The sequence below is a fragment of the Parambassis ranga genome, chromosome 21, assembly GCF_900634625.1.
Source record: "Parambassis ranga chromosome 21, fParRan2.1, whole genome shotgun sequence".
Lineage (NCBI taxonomy): Eukaryota > Metazoa > Chordata > Actinopteri > Ambassidae > Parambassis > Parambassis ranga.
Genome location: NC_041041.1, coordinates 385,730 through 405,000, shown reverse-complemented (window position 1 = coordinate 405,000; position 19,271 = coordinate 385,730). Strand labels below are relative to the sequence as shown.

The 19,271-nt window shown below is 47.5% G+C and overlaps 3 protein-coding genes across 6 annotated transcripts in view; all 3 read right to left on the bottom strand.

Annotated features, from left to right (window-relative positions):
• Positions 1 to 3,814, bottom strand: part of LOC114453890 (muscle M-line assembly protein unc-89-like) — a 5,378-nt gene extending 1,564 nt beyond the window's left edge. Inside the window, exons 1-3 of the mRNA XM_028433837.1 lie at positions 3,700 to 3,814; positions 2,614 to 2,955; positions 1,902 to 2,234 (exon numbers count right to left, since the gene is read on the bottom strand). Coding sequence (XP_028289638.1) covers positions 1,902 to 2,234; positions 2,614 to 2,955; positions 3,700 to 3,736 — 712 coding nt within the window. The 5' untranslated portion in view covers positions 3,737 to 3,814. The remainder of the gene's footprint in view (positions 1 to 1,901; positions 2,235 to 2,613; positions 2,956 to 3,699) is intronic.
• A 567-nt stretch (positions 3,815 to 4,381) lies between these two features.
• Positions 4,382 to 7,629, bottom strand: LOC114453889 (heat shock 70 kDa protein 12A-like). The gene is made up of 5 exons (XM_028433836.1): positions 7,336 to 7,629; positions 6,774 to 7,130; positions 5,969 to 6,193; positions 5,725 to 5,896; positions 4,382 to 5,640 (listed from the first exon to the last, which is right to left on the bottom strand). Exons 2-5 carry the CDS (start codon positions 7,041 to 7,043, stop codon positions 4,583 to 4,585), a joined length of 1,725 nt encoding a protein of 574 aa, XP_028289637.1. The 5' UTR covers positions 7,044 to 7,130; positions 7,336 to 7,629; the 3' UTR covers positions 4,382 to 4,582.
• A 65-nt stretch (positions 7,630 to 7,694) lies between these two features.
• On the bottom strand, positions 7,695 to 19,024 carry LOC114453891 (uncharacterized). Of its 4 annotated transcripts, none has more exons than XM_028433839.1 (9): positions 18,760 to 19,024; positions 17,521 to 18,670; positions 14,414 to 14,458; positions 12,778 to 12,813; positions 8,622 to 8,660; positions 8,362 to 8,539; positions 8,184 to 8,267; positions 8,040 to 8,117; positions 7,695 to 7,948 (listed from the first exon to the last, which is right to left on the bottom strand). In XM_028433839.1, the coding sequence occupies exons 2-9, from the start codon at positions 17,634 to 17,636 to the stop codon at positions 7,772 to 7,774; spliced, it is 753 nt and encodes a 250-aa protein (XP_028289640.1). In that variant the 5' UTR covers positions 17,637 to 18,670; positions 18,760 to 19,024; the 3' UTR covers positions 7,695 to 7,771. The 4 variants fall into 4 exon arrangements, with proteins under 4 accessions (XP_028289640.1, XP_028289641.1, XP_028289642.1 ...); XM_028433840.1 differs by lacking the exons at positions 8,622 to 8,660; positions 17,521 to 18,670; positions 18,760 to 19,024 and adding exons at positions 11,719 to 11,763; positions 16,305 to 16,464; positions 17,206 to 17,276; XM_028433841.1 differs by lacking the exons at positions 17,521 to 18,670; positions 18,760 to 19,024 and adding an exon at positions 17,206 to 17,315.
• Between the last annotated feature and the right edge of the window lie 247 nt (positions 19,025 to 19,271).

Genomic DNA, 19,271 nt, shown 5'->3' with positions numbered 1-19,271 from the left:
GACAGCAGCAGCACTGATGGACCACAGGACTTGGCCAGCCCTGCGCAGACTGATGGTCAGGATGAAGAAGGCTGGCTCCTTTGTTCCACTGTCATCATGTATGATGTTTATATCTTAATCAAGCTGACTTAATATGGACTCATCAGAACCCCCAACTACTCCACCACAATGTGACGGGAATCATGCCTGGCATTCATCAGCCTAGGTAGGAACACCACCGAGTGCAATGTAGGTGTAGAAAGGTGCAGGTCTGAGAGTCCCTCAGGACATTCTCAGGGTTCCTGCCAGTTCAACTCACCTGACATCAGATAGTGTCAGAAATGAATGAAGAGAGCCCCGGACACACAGAGACCCACAACGAGGACAGCTAGGAGAACCTTGATCCAGAGCGGAAACCTTTCTGTAGAGGAACATGCAGAACAACATGAGCACTGATCTCTGACCTCAGCACTGACCTCTGACCTTTATCTACAGCTCTGAACTCAGATCTTCATCTACAGCACTGACGTCTGACCTTCATCTACAGCTCTGACCTCTGACTTCTGACCTTCATCTACAGCTCTGACCTCTGACTTCTGACCTACATCTACAGCTCTGACCTCTGACTTCTGACCTACATCTACAGCTCTGACCTCTGACTTCTGACCTACATCTACAGCTCTGACCTCTGACTTCTGACCTTCATCTACAGCTCTGACCTCTGACTTCTGACCTACATCTACAGCTCTGACCTCTGACTTCTGACCTACATCTACAGCTCTGACCTCTGACTTCTGACCTACATCTACAGCTCTGACCTCTGACTTCTGACCTACATCTACAGCTCTGACTTTTGACTTCTGACCTACATCTACAGCTCTGACCTCTGACCTACATCTACAGCACTGACCTTCATCTACAGCACTGACCTCTGACCTTCATCTACAGCTCTGACCTCTGACCTTCATCTACAGCACTGACCTTCATCTACAGCACTGACCTCTGACCTTCATCTACAGCACTGACCTCTGACCTTCATCTACAGCACTGACCTCTGACCTTCATCTACAGCACTGACCTCTGACCTTCATCTACAGCTCTGACCTCTGACCTCAGCTCTGACCTCTGACCTACATCTACAGCTCTGACCTCTGACCTACATCTACAGCTCTGACCTCTGACCTACATCTACAGCTCTGACCTTTGACCTCTGACCTACATCTACAACACTGACTTCTGACCTACATCTACAGCTCTGACCTCTGACCTACATCTACAGCTCTGACCTCTGACTTCTGACCTACATCTACAGCACTGACTTCTGACCTATATCTACAGCTCTGACCTCTGACCTACATCTACAGCTCTGACTTTTGACTTCTGACCTACATCTACAGCTCTGACTTTTGACTTCTGACCTACATCTACAGCTCTGACCTCTGACCTTCATCTACAGCACTGACCTCTGACCTTCATCTACAACACTGACCTCTGACCTTCATCTACAGCACTGACCTCTGACCTTCATCTACAGCTCTGACCTTTGACCTCTGACCTACATCTACAACACTGACTTCTGACCTACATCTACAGCTCTGACCTCTGACCTCAGCTCTGACCTCTGACCTACATCTACAGCTCTGACTTCTGACCTCTGACCTACATCTACAGCACTGACCTCAGCACTGACCTCTGACCTAAATCTACAACACTGACCTCTGACCTCAGAACTGACCTCTGACCTTCATCTACAGCACTGACCTTCTTCTACAACACTGACCTCTGACCTCAGAACTGACCTCTGACCTTCATCTACAGCACTGACCTTCTTCTACAACACTGACCTCTGACCTTCATCTACAGCACTGACCTCTGACCTTCATCTACAGCACTGACCTCTGACCTTCATCTACAGCACTGACCTCTGACAAGCTGCAGAAGGACTCTCTGTCTCAGGATGTCCTTGTCCCTGTAGATGGTGCAGGTGTAGGTGGCGCTGTCCCTCTCCGTGGGGTAATACAGGGTCAGACTGAGGTCTCCAGTGTTCAGGAGGTCCTCGCTCATCTCGGTTCGATGACAGTAAACCATGTCCTGTTTCCTGTGGTGGTGGCTGCCATTCTGATACACATGGACCAGCATGTCTGGTTCAAAGCGAGTCCACTCCACGGTGGTATCCTCAGGCAGATCACGGGGCGTTCTGCATGGCAGCACCACAGACTCCGCCCCTTCATCCACCTTCACCTCCACCTGGATGTCTGAAGGGACAAAAAATCATAACAATTATACCAGCAGCAGCATCAGTGCTGGTAGGAGGAGCTCTGATCCACTGATGGGGGACTCATGGTGTCCTCCCACCTTCCTGTCAGTCATCTTACTCAACAGGTTAGAGCTGAAGCAGAGTCTTCGTGGATCCATTCATATTTTCTCCACTGTGAGTTCTCCTCCTTCCTTGGAGGCCCTTAACCCTTAGCCACCAGCCTGCCGTGCTGGGGGGCACTAACATGATCCACTGTGCAGTTTGTCCTCTGTTCAACCACCCTATCTATGTTCCATGATAACATGGACGCACTCTCCTCTCCTTCCTTCATCAGTCAACATCTGAGCTGTATGAAGAGTAATGTTGTGGTTTCTGACCTTTGACCTGCAGCTGGATGTCGGTCACTATCTCTTCTCGTCTTCCATCAGTGATGGTGCAGATGTAGGCGCCGCTGTCAGACAGCTGGGGTTTTCTCAGAGTGAGGCTGTAGTCTCCAGTGTCTAAAGCATCAGGGGTCATCGATGTGCGTCCTCTGTAGTGCTGGTTTTGTCCTGTAAGATCGTCCTGCTGTCGATGCCGGTGGACAGTTTTAGGGCTGAGATCGTAGCGGCTCCACGTCACCGTGGGTCCTTCAGGTACAAAATCAAAGTGGCAGGGCAGCAGGGCAGACTCTGACCCCTCATATACCTCCAGCAACACAGCCAGGGCATGGTGGGAAGCTGTGAGCACACAAAACAGACACACATTAATGGGAACTGTGCCACAGGACACTAGCTGTGCTGCTGCAGAGAGGAAAGACCTTCACCTCGTGCTGAAGGATGGAGCTCTCTGAACTAGACACCACCCATACCAACAGACGTGTAAACAAGCTTCATTAAACTCGATACACACCCTGACTACTTCCTGTTTGAGCCTCTGCAAACAGAAAACCGGTCAGCAAGAGACAGACTGACAGACGGTTTTTAATGGCCACCATCACACTCCTCACCCAGAACAGCAGGTTCAGGTGACTTCCAAAGTCCACAGAGGTAGATTTGTGCAGTGAAAACATAAGCCTCCATCCACACCAAGGCAGACACAGCAGACCAGGGCTGCCCTGTCTGACATTTCCTTGGAGTTCATCACTACTCCTCAGCAACTGGATTTTCCCGTAGCATTGAGGGCAGAGTGATCCAGGATGGATGACGCTGCCTCGTCTCCTCCACTTCCTCCTATTTCTTATACAGTAGTTAGTTCTGATCATGATTCAGAGCCTTCAGGGTGACCTCTGGCAGGGAGTGCTTTAACCATCACACATCAAACTCACTTTTATAAACTTTGTCAATGGTTGTAACACATGTAACATCAGTCTGACACCTACAGCAGTGAACGTGTGTTTCTGTCTGATACCAGAACATGTAGCCACAGGCTGAACCAGATTAAAGGACTGAGGGCTGAAGATAATCAGATTAAAAATATCTTACCGTGCACAAAGACCACAAACGCACAAAACAGCTTCATCTTCCAACAGTCTGAGTCCTGTTAAAGTCACTGAACAGCAGCTCACTGCAGCTCACTGCAGCTCACTGCGGTCTGCTGGTTACCACACACCGACGGTTCCTCATGCAGCGGCTGGTATGAAGAAAAACCCGCTGAGCAGCATCAGAGTAACAAGCAACACGGAGGCGTCACAGCCATCAGCTCCTCTCACACACTGACTGGTCCAGGTTCATTTGTACAGCATCTGTTCATTCTCTCTACAGACCCAGACCCTGACCCCCGAGCAGGGACCCCACCTTCACCTAAACCAGACCTCAACCGGAGTGTTTAAACACAAACAGGAAGTGACATTCATGGACAGGGAGCACATCAATGACAGCGCTGTGGATCAGGGTTGTGCTTCTCTCACTAACTTTGTGTCTGACACACCTTTGATTTTCAGTCAAACCACAGAAATGAAGTCCACCCAGGCAGAGCAGGAAACAAGCAGAACAACGAGGAACTGAGGTCCACTGAGGGGAAGCCACGCCCCGACACTAACTGCACCATCAGGCTCTGCTTTAGTGCTGTGATATTTCCTCGTGTCACATATTTTCACACATGCAGGTGTTTGTTTGTGTGCTGTGCTCTCAGCTCTGCTCAGAACAGGAACAGCAGAAACCTCTTCAAAGAAGACCTTTATTAGTTACTTCAGACACTTTGATGAGACTCAGACACACACTGCTCATCGAGAGTCTACAGTATAAAGACCTCACTAATATGAGTCACAATCACATGTTTTATGTTAGAGTATTGACGTTGTCATCAGCAGTTTGAGTCTATTGATCAGACCACGGCGCTCTGCTCAGAACAAAGCCGTGTCTGTGGTTATTTTTTCTGGGGTTTTCGGGGACCTGCAGGTTCTTTGGTCATGAAGTTGATCCTGATTGATTTAGTTTTTCCAGAGGTCACATCTACAGCTGTGACTGTCAACTCTGTGAAGCCAAACTTCATTTCTACTTTGACGGTTCGATCCCTGGCTCCTGTGGTATCTGACACGTCAACGGAAAATGAACCCACTTTCTGCACGCCCTCCTCATCTACATATGTCGGATTTTTATCTCTTGTGCGATAGAAAAGCAACTTCATTTCTCTCTGATCTGCCTCCACTGGATTGAAGGAGAATTTTCTGGTTTCATTACAGGCCACGTCTTCACCTTCCTCCACCAGCTTCAAGAAAACATCAGCACACATCTCACGCCCCCCAGTTGTGAACTTCTTGTCTGCTCTGTGCTTCAACTGATCAAACCTCTCAGTGACACTAACCCCGTAAGTGAAGGCACTTTTACGAGACTCCACCACAGCTGGGTTTCTTCCAAACATCACAGCTCCCTTCATGATGGCTTCTTGTGGCCTAAAAGGACAGAGGACCTTACACTGACGACCAAACTGATCAATAACATGCTGACGCAGAACCTGGCTTTGAGCGTAGCCCCCCACTAACAGGATGAACTCAATGTTCTGATCCCTCAGGATTTCTCTGATACTCTGACTGATGCCTTTCAGACTCTCAGCAAAGAAAGACCTCATTTTGTCTTTAGAGATCCTGATTGATCCTTCATCCCAGGATGCACCTTGCACTGTTCTGAAGTACTTCTCCATGTCCTGTCTTTTCTGAGCCTGCTGTCCCAGGTTATAGGGGCAGCTGATCTCTACATCTTCATCAACCTGCTTCAGAAATGTAAAATCATCCATCATTCTCTGAACATCACTGGGATACTTATTCTCATATTCATCCCAGACACCAGCAGAAAATATGTCTCTGAGGAACTTTTTGAATTTTCCATCCACATTTTGTCCTCCCAGGTCATTTCCAGATGCCTTGTGCAGCTCCGTCAGGGCTCCACCTTCCATCACCTTATGTACTGTGATGTCAATGGTTCCACCTGAAACCAATGAAAACACAAACAGTAACTTTACTGCAGACCATCTTTAATCCTCAAACTACATGGTAGCGTTGCATGCAGTACCTCCACAGTCCACAACGATGTACTGTGTTCCTGGACTCTGATCCAGTGCTTTTCTGTCGTGGTGTTGTGTGATGAAACCATCAGCTGGAAGCCTCTTGCACCAGACTGAGGCGGCCTCTGGTTCCAGAGCAATGAGCAGCCTCTCTTCAGTTCCACTGGTCACAATACCAGCCTGGAGGTGAAAGAGTCTCTGGTTACCATCAGCCTTCCAGACTTTCCTTACTTCTACAGAAAGGAATCGTACCTGCGTCGCAGCTTCTCTCATGAACTGCTTGGCTGAAGCGTCCCAGATGGCGGGAACGGTCAGAACCCAGGTGAAGTCAGAGGCGGTGAACTCCTGACCGTGTGTGTTACCTGAGATGGTTTTCAATGCGCCCTCCTTCAGATATCTCAGAGCTTCTGTGAACACCTTCAAGGCTGTCATGGACTTCCCATTTGCAGCTTTAATCGTCACATCACTGTTGAGTTTCTGGAGATACATTATAAGATGTTTATCGCAGGAACTTTGTGAGAAGGACAGAGTAACTGAGCCTTTGTCATAGCTATGCTGCTATAGGCCTACGCGGGCAAATATGAGGGGAAATACGGGCAAAGAGGGGCAGTTGTGGAGTGACGGCACATGTCTGTCACTCGAAGTGGTCACACACACAATTTTAAAATTCAGAACACTTGGTTGTCCATGACAGGAAGTCTTTCCTGCCTCGTGCCCGCCTCATCTCTGTGACACACATAACACTATGATGTATTGTTTTCTTTACCTTTACAGGTCTACGTTACTGTGCTGAGTGTCTGTACGTTGCTGCTGTAACAGTGACATTTCCCAGCAACGGGAGTCTATGAGAACTGGAGCCAGGCCCTAGAGGCTGCGGTGGGAACTGCTGTTTTTAACACTTCAGCATTCTGTGCTGGTAATCTTTCTTTTCTTTGTTTAACGAGTAATATATGACTACATGGAAAGCTGCTTTATGAATATTGATTGATTTTCTCTATTGATGAATAGAACAATAAAATGCATTGAATTGATGATGCATACACAAATATACACTTACTGTGCCATAGAGAGCCATCTTGAAGTTTTCAAAGAAGCAGTGTTTCCTTGTTTCGTCTTTACGCATGTTCAGGTATGAGTTTTTGGCTTCATAACCAAACTTGAGGAATCTTTCATTTTCACCAAACAGAATGCAGGTTGGAGTCTTTGGGGTGTCCTTTCCGAGCTCCTTCCCCCACCTTTTCACATAGGGATCAATCTCTGTGGGTGTCATACAGAAGGCGTATCCACTGTACGCTGTGCCAAAGTCTATGGCTATGATGTTCGCCATAACACACAGCTTTGAAATGAGCTGCAGAATTAAAGGCTGGGTGGGTTAGGGGAGCCGCACACAGACACACCGAGCATCAGCTCTGACCTACAGCCAAGACAACATACAGACTGAATGAACAGAAATGAAGGCAACAGCAGAGACAGAAACCAAAGCAGCCATCACAGCAGCTCCTGCTGGTCACTGAGGCAGCTCTGCAGTCTACCAAAGCAGCACAGCATGAGGACGACCAGCTGCTCTGTGGAGGAGACCTCAGGCCAAACAAACACCACGACAGAGAGAGAGTAAATACCTGCTCCTGATTCACCGTGGCTCCGTACACCAGCGGCCCGTGTGTGTGTGTGTGTGAGAAAAGGCTTCAGGTGAGAGCAGCCACAGGAGGAAGTGGGCGTGGCTCAGTGGGAGGATCAGAGAATGATCCTCATGCTAGGCCAGCCTGTGCAGTGCACACAAACCCAGCAACCCTCCTGTTTGAGTTCCACCTTGTTCTGTTCTCCTGTTCACATTCCATAGAGCTGCAGCGTCAGTGAGGACACGTCTGTCTGTTCTGAACAGTTTCACTATGAAAGCTTCTTCTTGCCATCGGATCACTGGTTGGTTTTTACCTTTCAGTTTATGTAGTCCACCAAAGACCTCCCTGCACAGTTAAAATGAATTCATTCATCATCAGGTTTATTTAAACACACTCAAGCCTGCAGTGTTTGGCTAACAAGCAGTCGTTCATTTATCTACATGACAGAAGACTTGATGTCTTGAGGGAAAAAGTCCCATGGGTCCATCCCAGGTGTGTGATTCTCCCAGTCTGGCTGCAGAGAAGGATTGCTCAGAGCCATCAGGCAGCCCAACCAGAAGCACTCAGAGGCCAGAGGTCTCAGGTCCTCATTACTAGGTCTGATTTTGCAAGTCTGTGGGAGAGACGCCCTGTCAGCTTCAGATCCGGGTGGTTCATTTCATCCACGGATTACCTGTGTGCTGCTGTTATGTTTGTCCACCTACCTCTAGAAGATCTTCTTTCCTGGTGTGGAACAGAGCCATCTGAAGGTTCTGCAGTGTTGACTCTTTGTACTCTTCAACCTGGAACACCAGAAAGCAGCACTTCAGACTGTCTTCCAGGTCAGTGCACTGAAGTGTGTTTCTTACCTGTGTGGTCCCCGTCAGTCCAAACATCTCTTCAACCAGCTCCTTCTTTCTGTCCATTTCTGCTGCTGCCTCTTTAAACAGTGTCTGTAAAAACAAAAATTCATCTTTAAAGAAAGCCGTGGAAACCTCTGAGCAGGATAATACAGAGATACACAGGGACTCCATCACTGTGCTGCACCTGAATCAACCACTCGGTGTGGTCTCGTGTGATGTGTAATTTCAACTGTTGTTTGATTTTAGGCCACTGAATCAGCCTCAGACGGCGGTACATCTCAATCAGCCTGCTTCTGCTGACTGGGTTGTTCATGCGCTCGATGTCTGCCGTCTGTATGGACACAACCAGAGGTGCTGCCACTCTGCATGAAGAGATGAAGAGTCACAGAGTGATTAAAGGCACACACCATCCACAGCCAAATGAAACGTGTCCACACGGAGTACCTCTCTGCCTGCACTTCTTCTTCTTTAATCACAACCCGCCTGTTAGAGAAGATGCAGCTTTGTCATTGAACAAATAATGATGCTTCTCTGTTGGTTTATTAGCTGCTGTGGGCTCAAAGGAACACGTCTAATGGCATGGTAGTGTGGTGTAGCCTGCAGGGGTCTGTGCAGCCCTCCATGGATGTGCCTCCCCAGACCCTCACTGACCCACCACCAAACTGGTCATGGTGAACAATGCTATGCTCCATGGTGCTGGGCAGTGAGCACAGGGCCCACTAGGGCCCGGAGGAACTGCTTGTCAACTGCCTAAGAGTTTAAATGGAGGTAACTGGACATAAGGATTGTTTTTTGAAGACGTTTCATCCCCCGTGTGAAGCTAGAAACTGGTCCAGGGCCCTGTGCAGGACTAGTTAACGGCCCATTGTTAGGGTTTGAATGTGGGTGAAACCTGCTGGGAAGAGATGCAAACCTTTTGGCAGCGGCACCTTTTGATGTGCCACGCTGGAGGAGTCGGCTGCCTGTGCACCCTCTGTAGTGTCCAGGTATCGCCTCATGCTACCAACCTGCCCTTAGCCAAAGGTACAACTAGTGAAACATGTCAGTGGCCTCCACCTGTAAAACCAGTCCTGTTCTGGGGGTTGTATAAAATAGACCCTGAGATGAACTCAACAGTGTAACAGGTACCACATGTGGTTCTGTGAGCTGGGACAAGTGTGCAGAGGGGTGCAGTAAGGTGAACAGTGCAAATATTCAGCAGGTGGATCATGACAGGACAGACCTTTACCAGTCTTTGTCTTAGTTCAGTTTCTTTATCATTTGTCATGCAGGCAAGTGCTTCACAGAATCATAAGGACACAATGATTAAACATACAGTTTCATTATTCACCACTGAAAACAGAAACGTGCAGATAAGAAGGTTTAAATCAGGTCAGAGTGGTGTAGGAGTAAGAGGTCAGTGTTGGGTTGGTCTCAGGTCTGAGAGAAGGACTTAAGAAGAACCTCAGATGGTGGATGTGAGCCGACCGTGAGGACCAAGCAGTGTTTTATCCTGCACATGAAACCAGTCTTCAGGACCTTCTTTCACCTACAATGATCCAACTGAGGGGAAACTGGAGTTCAGGACACAACAACACACAGAAGATCCACATCAGGGGACTGCAGAGAACCACACAGGAGAGAACCAGGGGGACAGGAAGTGCTCTGGAAGAACAAGGTGAGTACTTTCAAAATAAAACAGGAAATGAGTGAAAACATGAGGAGGACCCGGCAGAAGAGACAAGCCCAACAGAGAGACGGAACTAAATGGAACACGGCGTCCAGCACCACTAAAAGGACGGTAGAAGGCTCAGAGACTTACCCCTCATGGTTTGTGTCTGTCTCAGTCCCCTCCTGACTGTAGAAACATTCAGAGACAGTCTGGTTAGCACCACTAAAAGGACGGTAGAAGGCTCAGAGACTTACCCCTCATGGTTTGTGTCTGTCTCTGTCCCCTCTGGACTGTAGAAACATTCAGAGACAGTCTGGTTAGCATCAGAACAGAAAGATCATACTTTATTTATCCAAGTCCACAGAAACACATCTGTGGCTGACTCCCTCTGCATCTCAAGACTAATCCATCATTCTTTATTATTAATATTGTTATTATATCAGAACGTCTCCCAGTTCGCCCTCAGTCTACATTATGTCCTCAGGACTGAGCTCAGGTTCAGGCACATGCAGAGGGAAGGGGGGGTGGCCCTGTGGGTGCCTTTACCTTTGATGCCCAAAGTGAATTTTTATTTTATTTTATATCATTATTTTGTGTGACAGTCAGTCTGTGTGGTTCATGATAACTTAGATCTACGTTGGTCAGTCACATGATCCACGACGTGCCCTCTCTGCCCTGACGACGTGCCCTGTAGCTGAGCACTGCTAAGCTGGGAGACGGTCGGCCACTGCTGGTGGCGACACAGAGGGAGTAAAGTGCTGGTCCGGTGAGCAGGTTCTGCAGCGCTGGTATGTTTGTGCACGGTGTAGTTTTCCAGGATGACGAAGTGAAGTGAGCCATGAGCGTCCAGTGTGACGTCTGACTGCACACACCTCTAACAAGTTACAGCCGCTAGTTAACCAGACAACCTGCACACTCACAGCTGTAGCAATTAGCGACCTATCAGCCAATCAGAAAATAGGACTTCTTGTTGCCAGGTGAGGTTCAGCTGCAAGCACACGCGCAGCGGTTGTTATGGCCTATAGGGCAGGCCAGGAGTGACAGACAGGCAGTGAGTTTCCTTCTATATTGACCCCTTTGTGTTTCAGTCACCTCATTTGAACTGCTTGTGTGTGCTGATCAACACAAGCAGACAAATCAGTTCAGCAGATTCCTGTGAACTAAGTTACCTGTTGTGCAGCTTTTTGCAGCTTTTTGGAGGCTTTGAGTTTCTAATCTGTTTAATCTGGTCTGTGAAGTCTCTAAAGTCTGACAGTGCAGCTGATGGTCTCATTGGGAACACAGTGAAACTGAACCGTGGTTTTTGGGGTTAAAGTCATGGTGGCACAGAGGTTAAAAAGTAGCAGATGTAAACATATTTAGTTCCAATAACCTGTGAGTGTAGTTCCACCATGAGGCTGACAGAACTGCTTCATCTTCAGATGGTTTTGTATTTGTCATCATGGCTTAAAATAAATCAGGAGTTATTATTGAATCTCTCAGTAACAGCTGTTGAGTTAACCCTTTACTTCTGTAGGTAACACAGGTGTTGAAATCCACCAGAATGCAGGAAATGGCCTCTACTTCATTAAAAACTAGTTTCTTGAACATGACAATGAGTTTACTGTACTCCAAGGGTGTCCACAGTTACCAGTGCAGCGACTGTGTGATGCCAGCGTGTCAATATGGACCCAAATCGCCCCGTTGAATCTGTGACATGAAGCATTAAAGCAGTTCTCATGGCAAAAGGGGGTCTAGCTCAGTACTAGGTGTACTTAATAAAGTGGCCAGTGAGTGTTGGTGTTTCATAACCATAACACACCATGTCACACTCATGTATTGTGTTGAACAAACAGCATGCCTACCCCCAGCATCCATATAAAACACACATTAACACAATTGTTGTCCTACCTTTTTTTTGCTCTCCGGGCTCTTCCCCGGGATCTCCTGCCCGACCTGCAGAGAGGAGAGGACACAGAGCTTCTTACAGTCTGAGACAGGCTGTGTGAGCATTTTACAACTGTGTTTTACATGTTTTACAACTTCCCATAAATGGCAAAACTCCGCTTTGCTGGATATTTTTTTTTAGATACTTTAGTAATCCCAGAGGGATATTGTTAAAGCAGTGTCATACAATGACTAGCAAGGCGCGCCACAGGCTAGGGTGAAGTGTCTTGCCCAAGGACACACAACAATGACTTAGGGAGGAGTTGGGATCGAACCACCAACCTTCTGGTTACTGGACAACCCTGCTCTACCGCTGAGTCACTGCAATGTTCGTAGTAAAACTTGTCCAGCCTTCCACTTTCTGAGTTGAAGTTTCCACTCTGATGCGGACATCAGGCTGTGGCCATAAAACTGACCAAACAATATTAGCGGTGAGCTTTGAGTGCTTATCTCTGTGCTCTTGAGGAGCTCCCATGGATCCAGACAGGCTTCTCCCAAGAGGATCCTTTAGTAGTACCTTGGAGACCACCTTGAGCAGAAAAGCCTTGCAGTTCTGCCTGAACTCGAGCCTCTGCTTCTCAGATTCAGGGTTCTTCTTCCTGTGTTCATATAGGAGTTGTAGAGTTGCTCTGTGACAAATCCAACTCTCAGCTTGGTGACAACCAATTACAGGCTTGACAGAGCATTTCCCAGCTCCCAGCCTGTGGCTGCACATCCTGCTCTGAAAGAGTTGTGTAATGTATGCAAAGCACAACTTCCAACATTTAACCTTTTCTTGCCTGTTTGTTCTTCAGTGCTCTGCTGGGCCAGTGACTACACTTTCCAATTAACATTTGCGCCATCAATTGACCACTGAATCCGACTCTGGAAGCCTATGTCTGAACATACCTATTCATAATAGGTAAATATAATCTTCTTATAGGTATGCCACATGTAAACTGCTTTGCTATCTCACTGTCAGGGACTAAATGGAACACGGCGTCCAGCACCACTAAAAGGACGGTAGAAGGCTCAGAGACTTACCCCTCATGGTTTGTGTCTGTCTCTGTCCCCTCTGGACTGTAGAAACATTCAGAGACAGTCTGGTTAGCATCAGAACAGAAAGATCATACTTTATTTATCCAAGTCCACAGAAACACATCTGTGGCTGACTCCCTCTGCATCTCAAGACTAATCCATCATTCTTTATTATTAATATTGTTATTATATCAGAACGTCTCCCAGTTCGCCCTCAGTCTACATTATGTCCTCAGGACTGAGCTCAGGTTCAGGCACATGCAGAGGGAAGGGGGGGTGGCCCTGTGGGTGCCTTTACCTTTGATGCCCAAAGTGAATTTTTATTTTATTTTATATCATTATTTTGTGTGACAGTCAGTCTGTGTGGTTCATGATAACTTAGATCTACGTTGGTCAGTCACATGATCCACGACGTGCCCTCTCTGCCCTGACGACGTGCCCTGTAGCTGAGCACTGCTAAGCTGGGAGACGGTCGGCCACTGCTGGTGGCGACACAGAGGGAGTAAAGTGCTGGTCCGGTGAGCAGGTTCTGCAGCGCTGGTATGTTTGTGCACGGTGTAGTTTTCCAGGATGACGAAGTGAAGTGAGCCATGAGCGTCCAGTGTGACGTCTGACTGCACACACCTCTAACAAGTTACAGCCGCTAGTTAACCAGACAACCTGCACACTCACAGCTGTAGCAATTAGCGACCTATCAGCCAATCAGAAAATAGGACTTCTTGTTGCCAGGTGAGGTTCAGCTGCAAGCACACGCGCAGCGGTTGTTATGGCCTATAGGGCAGGCCAGGAGTGACAGACAGGCAGTGAGTTTCCTTCTATATTGACCCCTTTGTGTTTCAGTCACCTCATTTGAACTGCTTGTGTGTGCTGATCAACACAAGCAGACAAATCAGTTCAGCAGATTCCTGTGAACTAAGTTACCTGTTGTGCAGCTTTTTGCAGCTTTTTGGAGGCTTTGAGTTTCTAATCTGTTTAATCTGGTCTGTGAAGTCTCTAAAGTCTGACAGTGCAGCTGATGGTCTCATTGGGAACACAGTGAAACTGAACCGTGGTTTTTGGGGTTAAAGTCATGGTGGCACAGAGGTTAAAAAGTAGCTGATGTAAACATATTTAGTTCCAATAACCTGTGAGTGTAGTTCCACCATGAGGCTGACAGAACTGCTTCATCTTCAGATGGTTTTGTATTTGTCATCATGGCTTAAAATAAATCAGGAGTTATTATTGAATCTCTCAGTAACAGCTGTTGAGTTAACCCTTTACTTCTGTAGGTAACACAGGTGTTGAAATCCACCAGAATGCAGGAAATGGCCTCTACTTCATTAAAAACTAGTTTCTTGAACATGACAATGAGTTTACTGTACTCCAAGGGTGTCCACAGTTACCAGTGCAGCGACTGTGTGATGCCAGCGTGTCAATATGGACCCAAATCGCCCCGTTGAATCTGTGACATGAAGCATTAAAGCAGTTCTCATGGCAAAAGGGGGTCTAGCTCAGTACTAGGTGTACTTAATAAAGTGGCCAGTGAGTGTTGGTGTTTCATAACCATAACACACCATGTCACACTCATGTATTGTGTTGAACAAACAGCATGCCTACCCCCAGCATCCATATAAAACACACATTAACACAATTGTTGTCCTACCTTTTTTTTGCTCTCCGGGCTCTTCCCCGGGATCTCCTGCCCGACCTGCAGAGAGGAGAGGACACAGAGCTTCTTACAGTCTGAGACAGGCTGTGTGAGCATTTTACAACTGTGTTTTACATGTTTTACAACTTCCCATAAATGGCAAAACTCCGCTTTGCTGGATATTTTTTTTTAGATACTTTAGTAATCCCAGAGGGATATTGTTAAAGCAGTGTCATACAATGACTAGCAAGGCGCGCCACAGGCTAGGGTGAAGTGTCTTGCCCAAGGACACACAACAATGACTTAGGGAGGAGTTGGGATCGAACCACCAACCTTCTGGTTACTGGACAACCCTGCTCTACCGCTGAGTCACTGCAATGTTCGTAGTAAAACTTGTCCAGCCTTCCACTTTCTGAGTTGAAGTTTCCACTCTGATGCGGACATCAGGCTGTGGCCATAAAACTGACCAAACAATATTAGCGGTGAGCTTTGAGTGCTTATCTCTGTGCTCTTGAGGAGCTCCCATGGATCCAGACAGGCTTCTCCCAAGAGGATCCTTTAGTAGTACCTTGGAGACCACCTTGAGCAGAAAAGCCTTGCAGTTCTGCCTGAACTCGAGCCTCTGCTTCTCAGATTCAGGGTTCTTCTTCCTGTGTTCATATAGGAGTTGTAGAGTTGCTCTGTGACAAATCCAACTCTCAGCTTGGTGACAACCAATTACAGGCTTGACAGAGCATTTCCCAGCTCCCAGCCTGTGGCTGCACATCCTGCTCTGAAAGAGTTGTGTAATGTATGCAAAGCACAACTTCCAACATTTAACCTTTTCTTGCCTGTTTGTTCTTCAGTGCTCTGCTGGGCCAGTGACTACACTTTCCAATTAACATTTGCGCCATCAATTGACCACTGAATCCGACTCTGGAAGCCTATGTCTGAACATACCTATTCATAATAGGTAAATATAATCTTCTTATAGGTATGCCACATGTAAACTGCTTTGCTATCTCACTGTCAGGGAACAGGTATCTAAAAATGTCCCCTGCATTATGGAATGACTTATAGGAATGGTGGCTGGTAACAACCTTTGTTGCCCAGCAAATTTCTACTTTAAATGCTGGATTAGAATAAACAAAAGACATTATGCTGGCTGTAGTCTTGTTGGATGGCTGCGGTGGATCAGAAGACTGTGTTGATTGCAGAGGGGAAATTCCACTGGGTGCCTTCACTGCACTGCCGCTTTCTTTCTCAACCTTGGCCGCTGATGTGCACACTGCTGAGCTGTTTGTTGCAGTGCTGGATTACTGGAAATAATCCCTCCCTGCTGGACCTGGATTCAGAAGTCTTCTGACTAGTTCTTGATGCTTAAATTCCCTAAACAATATAAAAAAATGAGAGATTATTCCTCATGCAATGATAAATATACTAAAAAAACAATATGTCAATTAATTATGTCAAGAAATTTAAGCCAAATACAATCTGCACGTCTCATCTCATTTCAAATCTGAAGACTGACTAGGTGCAAGACCCTAGAAATTATGTTCAATTATGTGATTTATAATAATTTATTACTATATTTGATTACAAATAATTTATAGCATATGTAAATTTATATCAATATGCAGCCTTAAACTAATCATATGCCAAGATGTCCATACATTTGTCTACTGGCAGACAGTGTTTGGACTGCCTAGGAGACAGGAGACACATGACACTCAGGAAACATTGCGGAATGCTTTATTTAAATGATCTTTTCATTATTATTTTTTGGCCACTGTAAAGCCTATACTCAAGAGTAGAAACAGGTCAATCCATATACAAACTAACTGAGCTGGTTTACACAGACAATTTGCACTGTTAGCATGAACAAATGAGCATGATCGTGTGTCTAATTTTCTACTAGGCTACTTACCTTCCATGTGACAGGAGTGCAGACTCTCCCATGGCAGACAGCTGCAGCTCCTTTTGGCAAACTTTGCTGGATGCAACTGGGATTAGGATTAGGATTGGGATTAGGTCCTCTTTTTATCCATAGTTTTCATTGTCCAGCCGAAGCTCATTGAAACGACAACCTGTCAGGACGGTGTTTTCGGAGGAGGGGTGGGTCACATAGGCGCGATGAGGCACAAACAACATGAACCTGTGCGAACGCACACGTCACATAAACATTCCTGCTTTCCTCTTAACTAGGGGAAACATGTTTGTCCCACCTTTAGTTTCTAAAGAACTACCTTCTGATTCTCTGCACTCACCATAGCAGCACATGGGACTTCTTCTTCATTGGTGTGTGTGTGTGTCTGAACGCCCCACTCTGCCTCTGATTGGTTTACCATGAATGTGTCCTCTACCAGCCAGTCTGTACTTATAGAGGGCCTCCCCTCTCATCAAACGTGCACACAGCTCCCACACAGCCTGCTCGATGAGCTCAACAGTAACACTGCAGTTTGTTGTCAGTAACTGTAATTCTCTGTAACCTTTGATTACACGTTACTGAAAAAGTAACGCTGTTTATTCATAACCCTGTTATTCCCATCATTGATTGTCAGTCTTTGTGTTGTGTTAAGATGAGAGCCGGGCCACTCTGTCCCAGCCTTCTATGGAAAGCTTGAGTGACAAGAAACAAAACAGACCTGGAAAAGCAGCTCACGTGCCACTGATACATCAACCAACAATCCAGCAGAGACAGCCGCTGTCCTCATCCATAAACAATCACAGTTATGTGGAACATCAGTCTAAGCCAACATTCCTGGCTCCCCTTCCATATTAATATGAGATCAAACGTACATGATGGTTGAATGTAATTCTCTGTTTACCTCCGTCTCTGTCCATATGTGTTCATTCTGCTCTTCCCTCTGTCAGTCTGACGGCACCACTGAGCTTCCACTCAACAAGCAACACAACACGCTGACTGCTCATCGGCTCCTTCATTTTTTTAATGAAACCAGCTGGACCTGTCCCCCCCCCCCCCCCCCCCCCCCCCCACACACACACACACACACACTCCCCACTGTGGCATCTGAAGACAAACACTGCTCGTTCCTCGTTCCTATCTGTCACTTCCTGTGGTTTTCAGAGCACATGTGAATCAAAAGAGAAACTACAGGAGACAAAGACGGCTCACAGCTCACCTGGCTGAGCAGGTGCCCCATGAACTGCTCAGTGCAGCAGGTCGGCCTCCGTCTCTCCTCCATGTCTTCATGTCTGTCTCCTCTGAGCTGTCACCAGATGAACAGCAAGACATCATCCAGTCAATGCCAGAGTTACCACTCAGCCTGGACCACTCTGTGCCTGCAGGGCCTCATGCTACCAGCAGAGGGTGTGAAAGCAGCTGTTGTTCCATCACACAGACAGAGCATCAGTCAGCTGCAGGGAGGCCATCTCCCCATCGAACCATCAGCCAAACCAAGCTGGCAGTGGACGTCAGGAGGTCCCTGAACGCAGCGTTTCCTCTTCTCTACAAGGTGGAGATGAAATAAAAAACCTTGTAAGCAGCTGCTGCAGATGTTCCACGTCTGTGGGGTCCATTCCTGAGCTGTGGTCTGTGGATCATGTAGGAGCCCGGCTCAGTCCTGCAGGCAGAGCTGGACAGTCTGCAGGAGACCAAGAAGAAGAGGTTCAGATTCTGAGTGAGTAATGCTGCACTGAAGGCTGCAGGAGGTGCTGCCACCCTGTGGCCACAGACAGATACACTTACATTTCACCATTACCCATGGTGCTTTGAGCTATACAGTGACACATGATTGGTGATTGATCCAGTCACTTCCTGAATATGTCTGGAGAGACCCTGCTGCTGCAAACAGCTCTCAGGGAGGACTCACAGACAGTCTGTGTGTCAGCTTATCTACGTCCATCATTTCCAGGAAATGACCGAGAATCTCATCAACTAACACTTCCTGTGAAGTCTGTCTGTAGTGTGACTGTACATGTATGCAGTGTTTCTGTATGTGTTTAAGAGCCTGGCTTCTCTGCAGTCCTGGATGTGCATGTGTTACATATCTGTGCCAAAGGTCATCTGGAGAAAAGAAGGCAGCTGCAGCGTCCTCCTCTCCATCCTTCATGTTGGCCTAATGCAGCTGCTGCAGCTTCATCCACACGAGCAGATCAGCTCCTCATCGTTGTTTGGCACATTCATGTGTAAACTGTGGTGTTTTCATGTGTACTGCCCTGTGCGGCCTGCAGGGGGCCCAGCAGCTGTGTCAGTAGTTGCAGCATCAGACCGTCAGGGGGCGCTCTGACCTCAGACCAGACAGGAAGCTAGCTTACAGGATTCACCTCCTTCTGAGGAGTGAAAAATACAACATGACATTTAAACACCTCGGTGGATCCGTCACTGATCATTATTATTATTGATTAATAATCCATTCAACCTGCCAACATGGCGCCGTCACGGGCTCCCACACAGCTTCACACACAGTCTGCAGTCCAAACACAGGGGGGCTGTGTGTAGGAGTGCAGCTCACCTGTGGTCCTCACCGACCCGCCACACGGGTCTTACAGCTCCCAGCACAAAGCAGACAGAGTCCAGGACCAGGACCAGGACCAGGACCCTGCCTCCACCCGCAGCAGAGCCTGCACGGCACAGGTGGACGTGAGGAGGCGGCGGAGGGAGGAAACCGGAAACACCCGCAGTAAGACGCTTCCTCCGCTGTGGGTGGAACCTGAAGGACTGATGACACGCTGTCCCCGTCACAGCTTTGACGCGTCCTCTGGGGACACCGAGTCACCTGACCTCCATTAACCATTGACTGGCAGATGACTGACAGATGTGAACAGTCCTGTCACAGGCTGCGATAAACATCAGGACGCGTCTCCTCACGGGTTCATTGATCAGATCAATAAATGATATTAGGAGAGAGAGAGGGAGAGAGAGAGAGAGAGA

Bases quoted from the DNA above. Each gene is read 5' to 3' on its own strand.
- LOC114453891 (XM_028433839.1), bottom strand. From the start codon at position 17,636: ATGATGTCTTGCTGTTCATCTGGTGACAGCTCAGAGGAGACAGACATG. The intron at 8,268-8,361 runs GTGCAGCACAGT...TTGTTTTTACAG, and splicing joins ACACCGAGTGGTTGATTCAG to ACACTGTTTAAAGAGGCAGC. The intron at 8,118-8,183 runs GTAAGAAACACA...CTGGTGTTCCAG, and splicing joins GACTGACGGGGACCACACAG to GTTGAAGAGTACAAAGAGTC.
- LOC114453889 (XM_028433836.1), bottom strand. From the start codon at position 7,043: ATGGCGAACATCATAGCCATAGACTTTGGCACAGCGTACAGTGGATAC. The intron at 5,897-5,968 runs GTACGATTCCTT...TTTCACCTCCAG, and splicing joins TGAGAGAAGCTGCGACGCAG to GCTGGTATTGTGACCAGTGG. The intron at 5,641-5,724 runs GTACTGCATGCA...CATTGGTTTCAG, and splicing joins CATCGTTGTGGACTGTGGAG to GTGGAACCATTGACATCACA.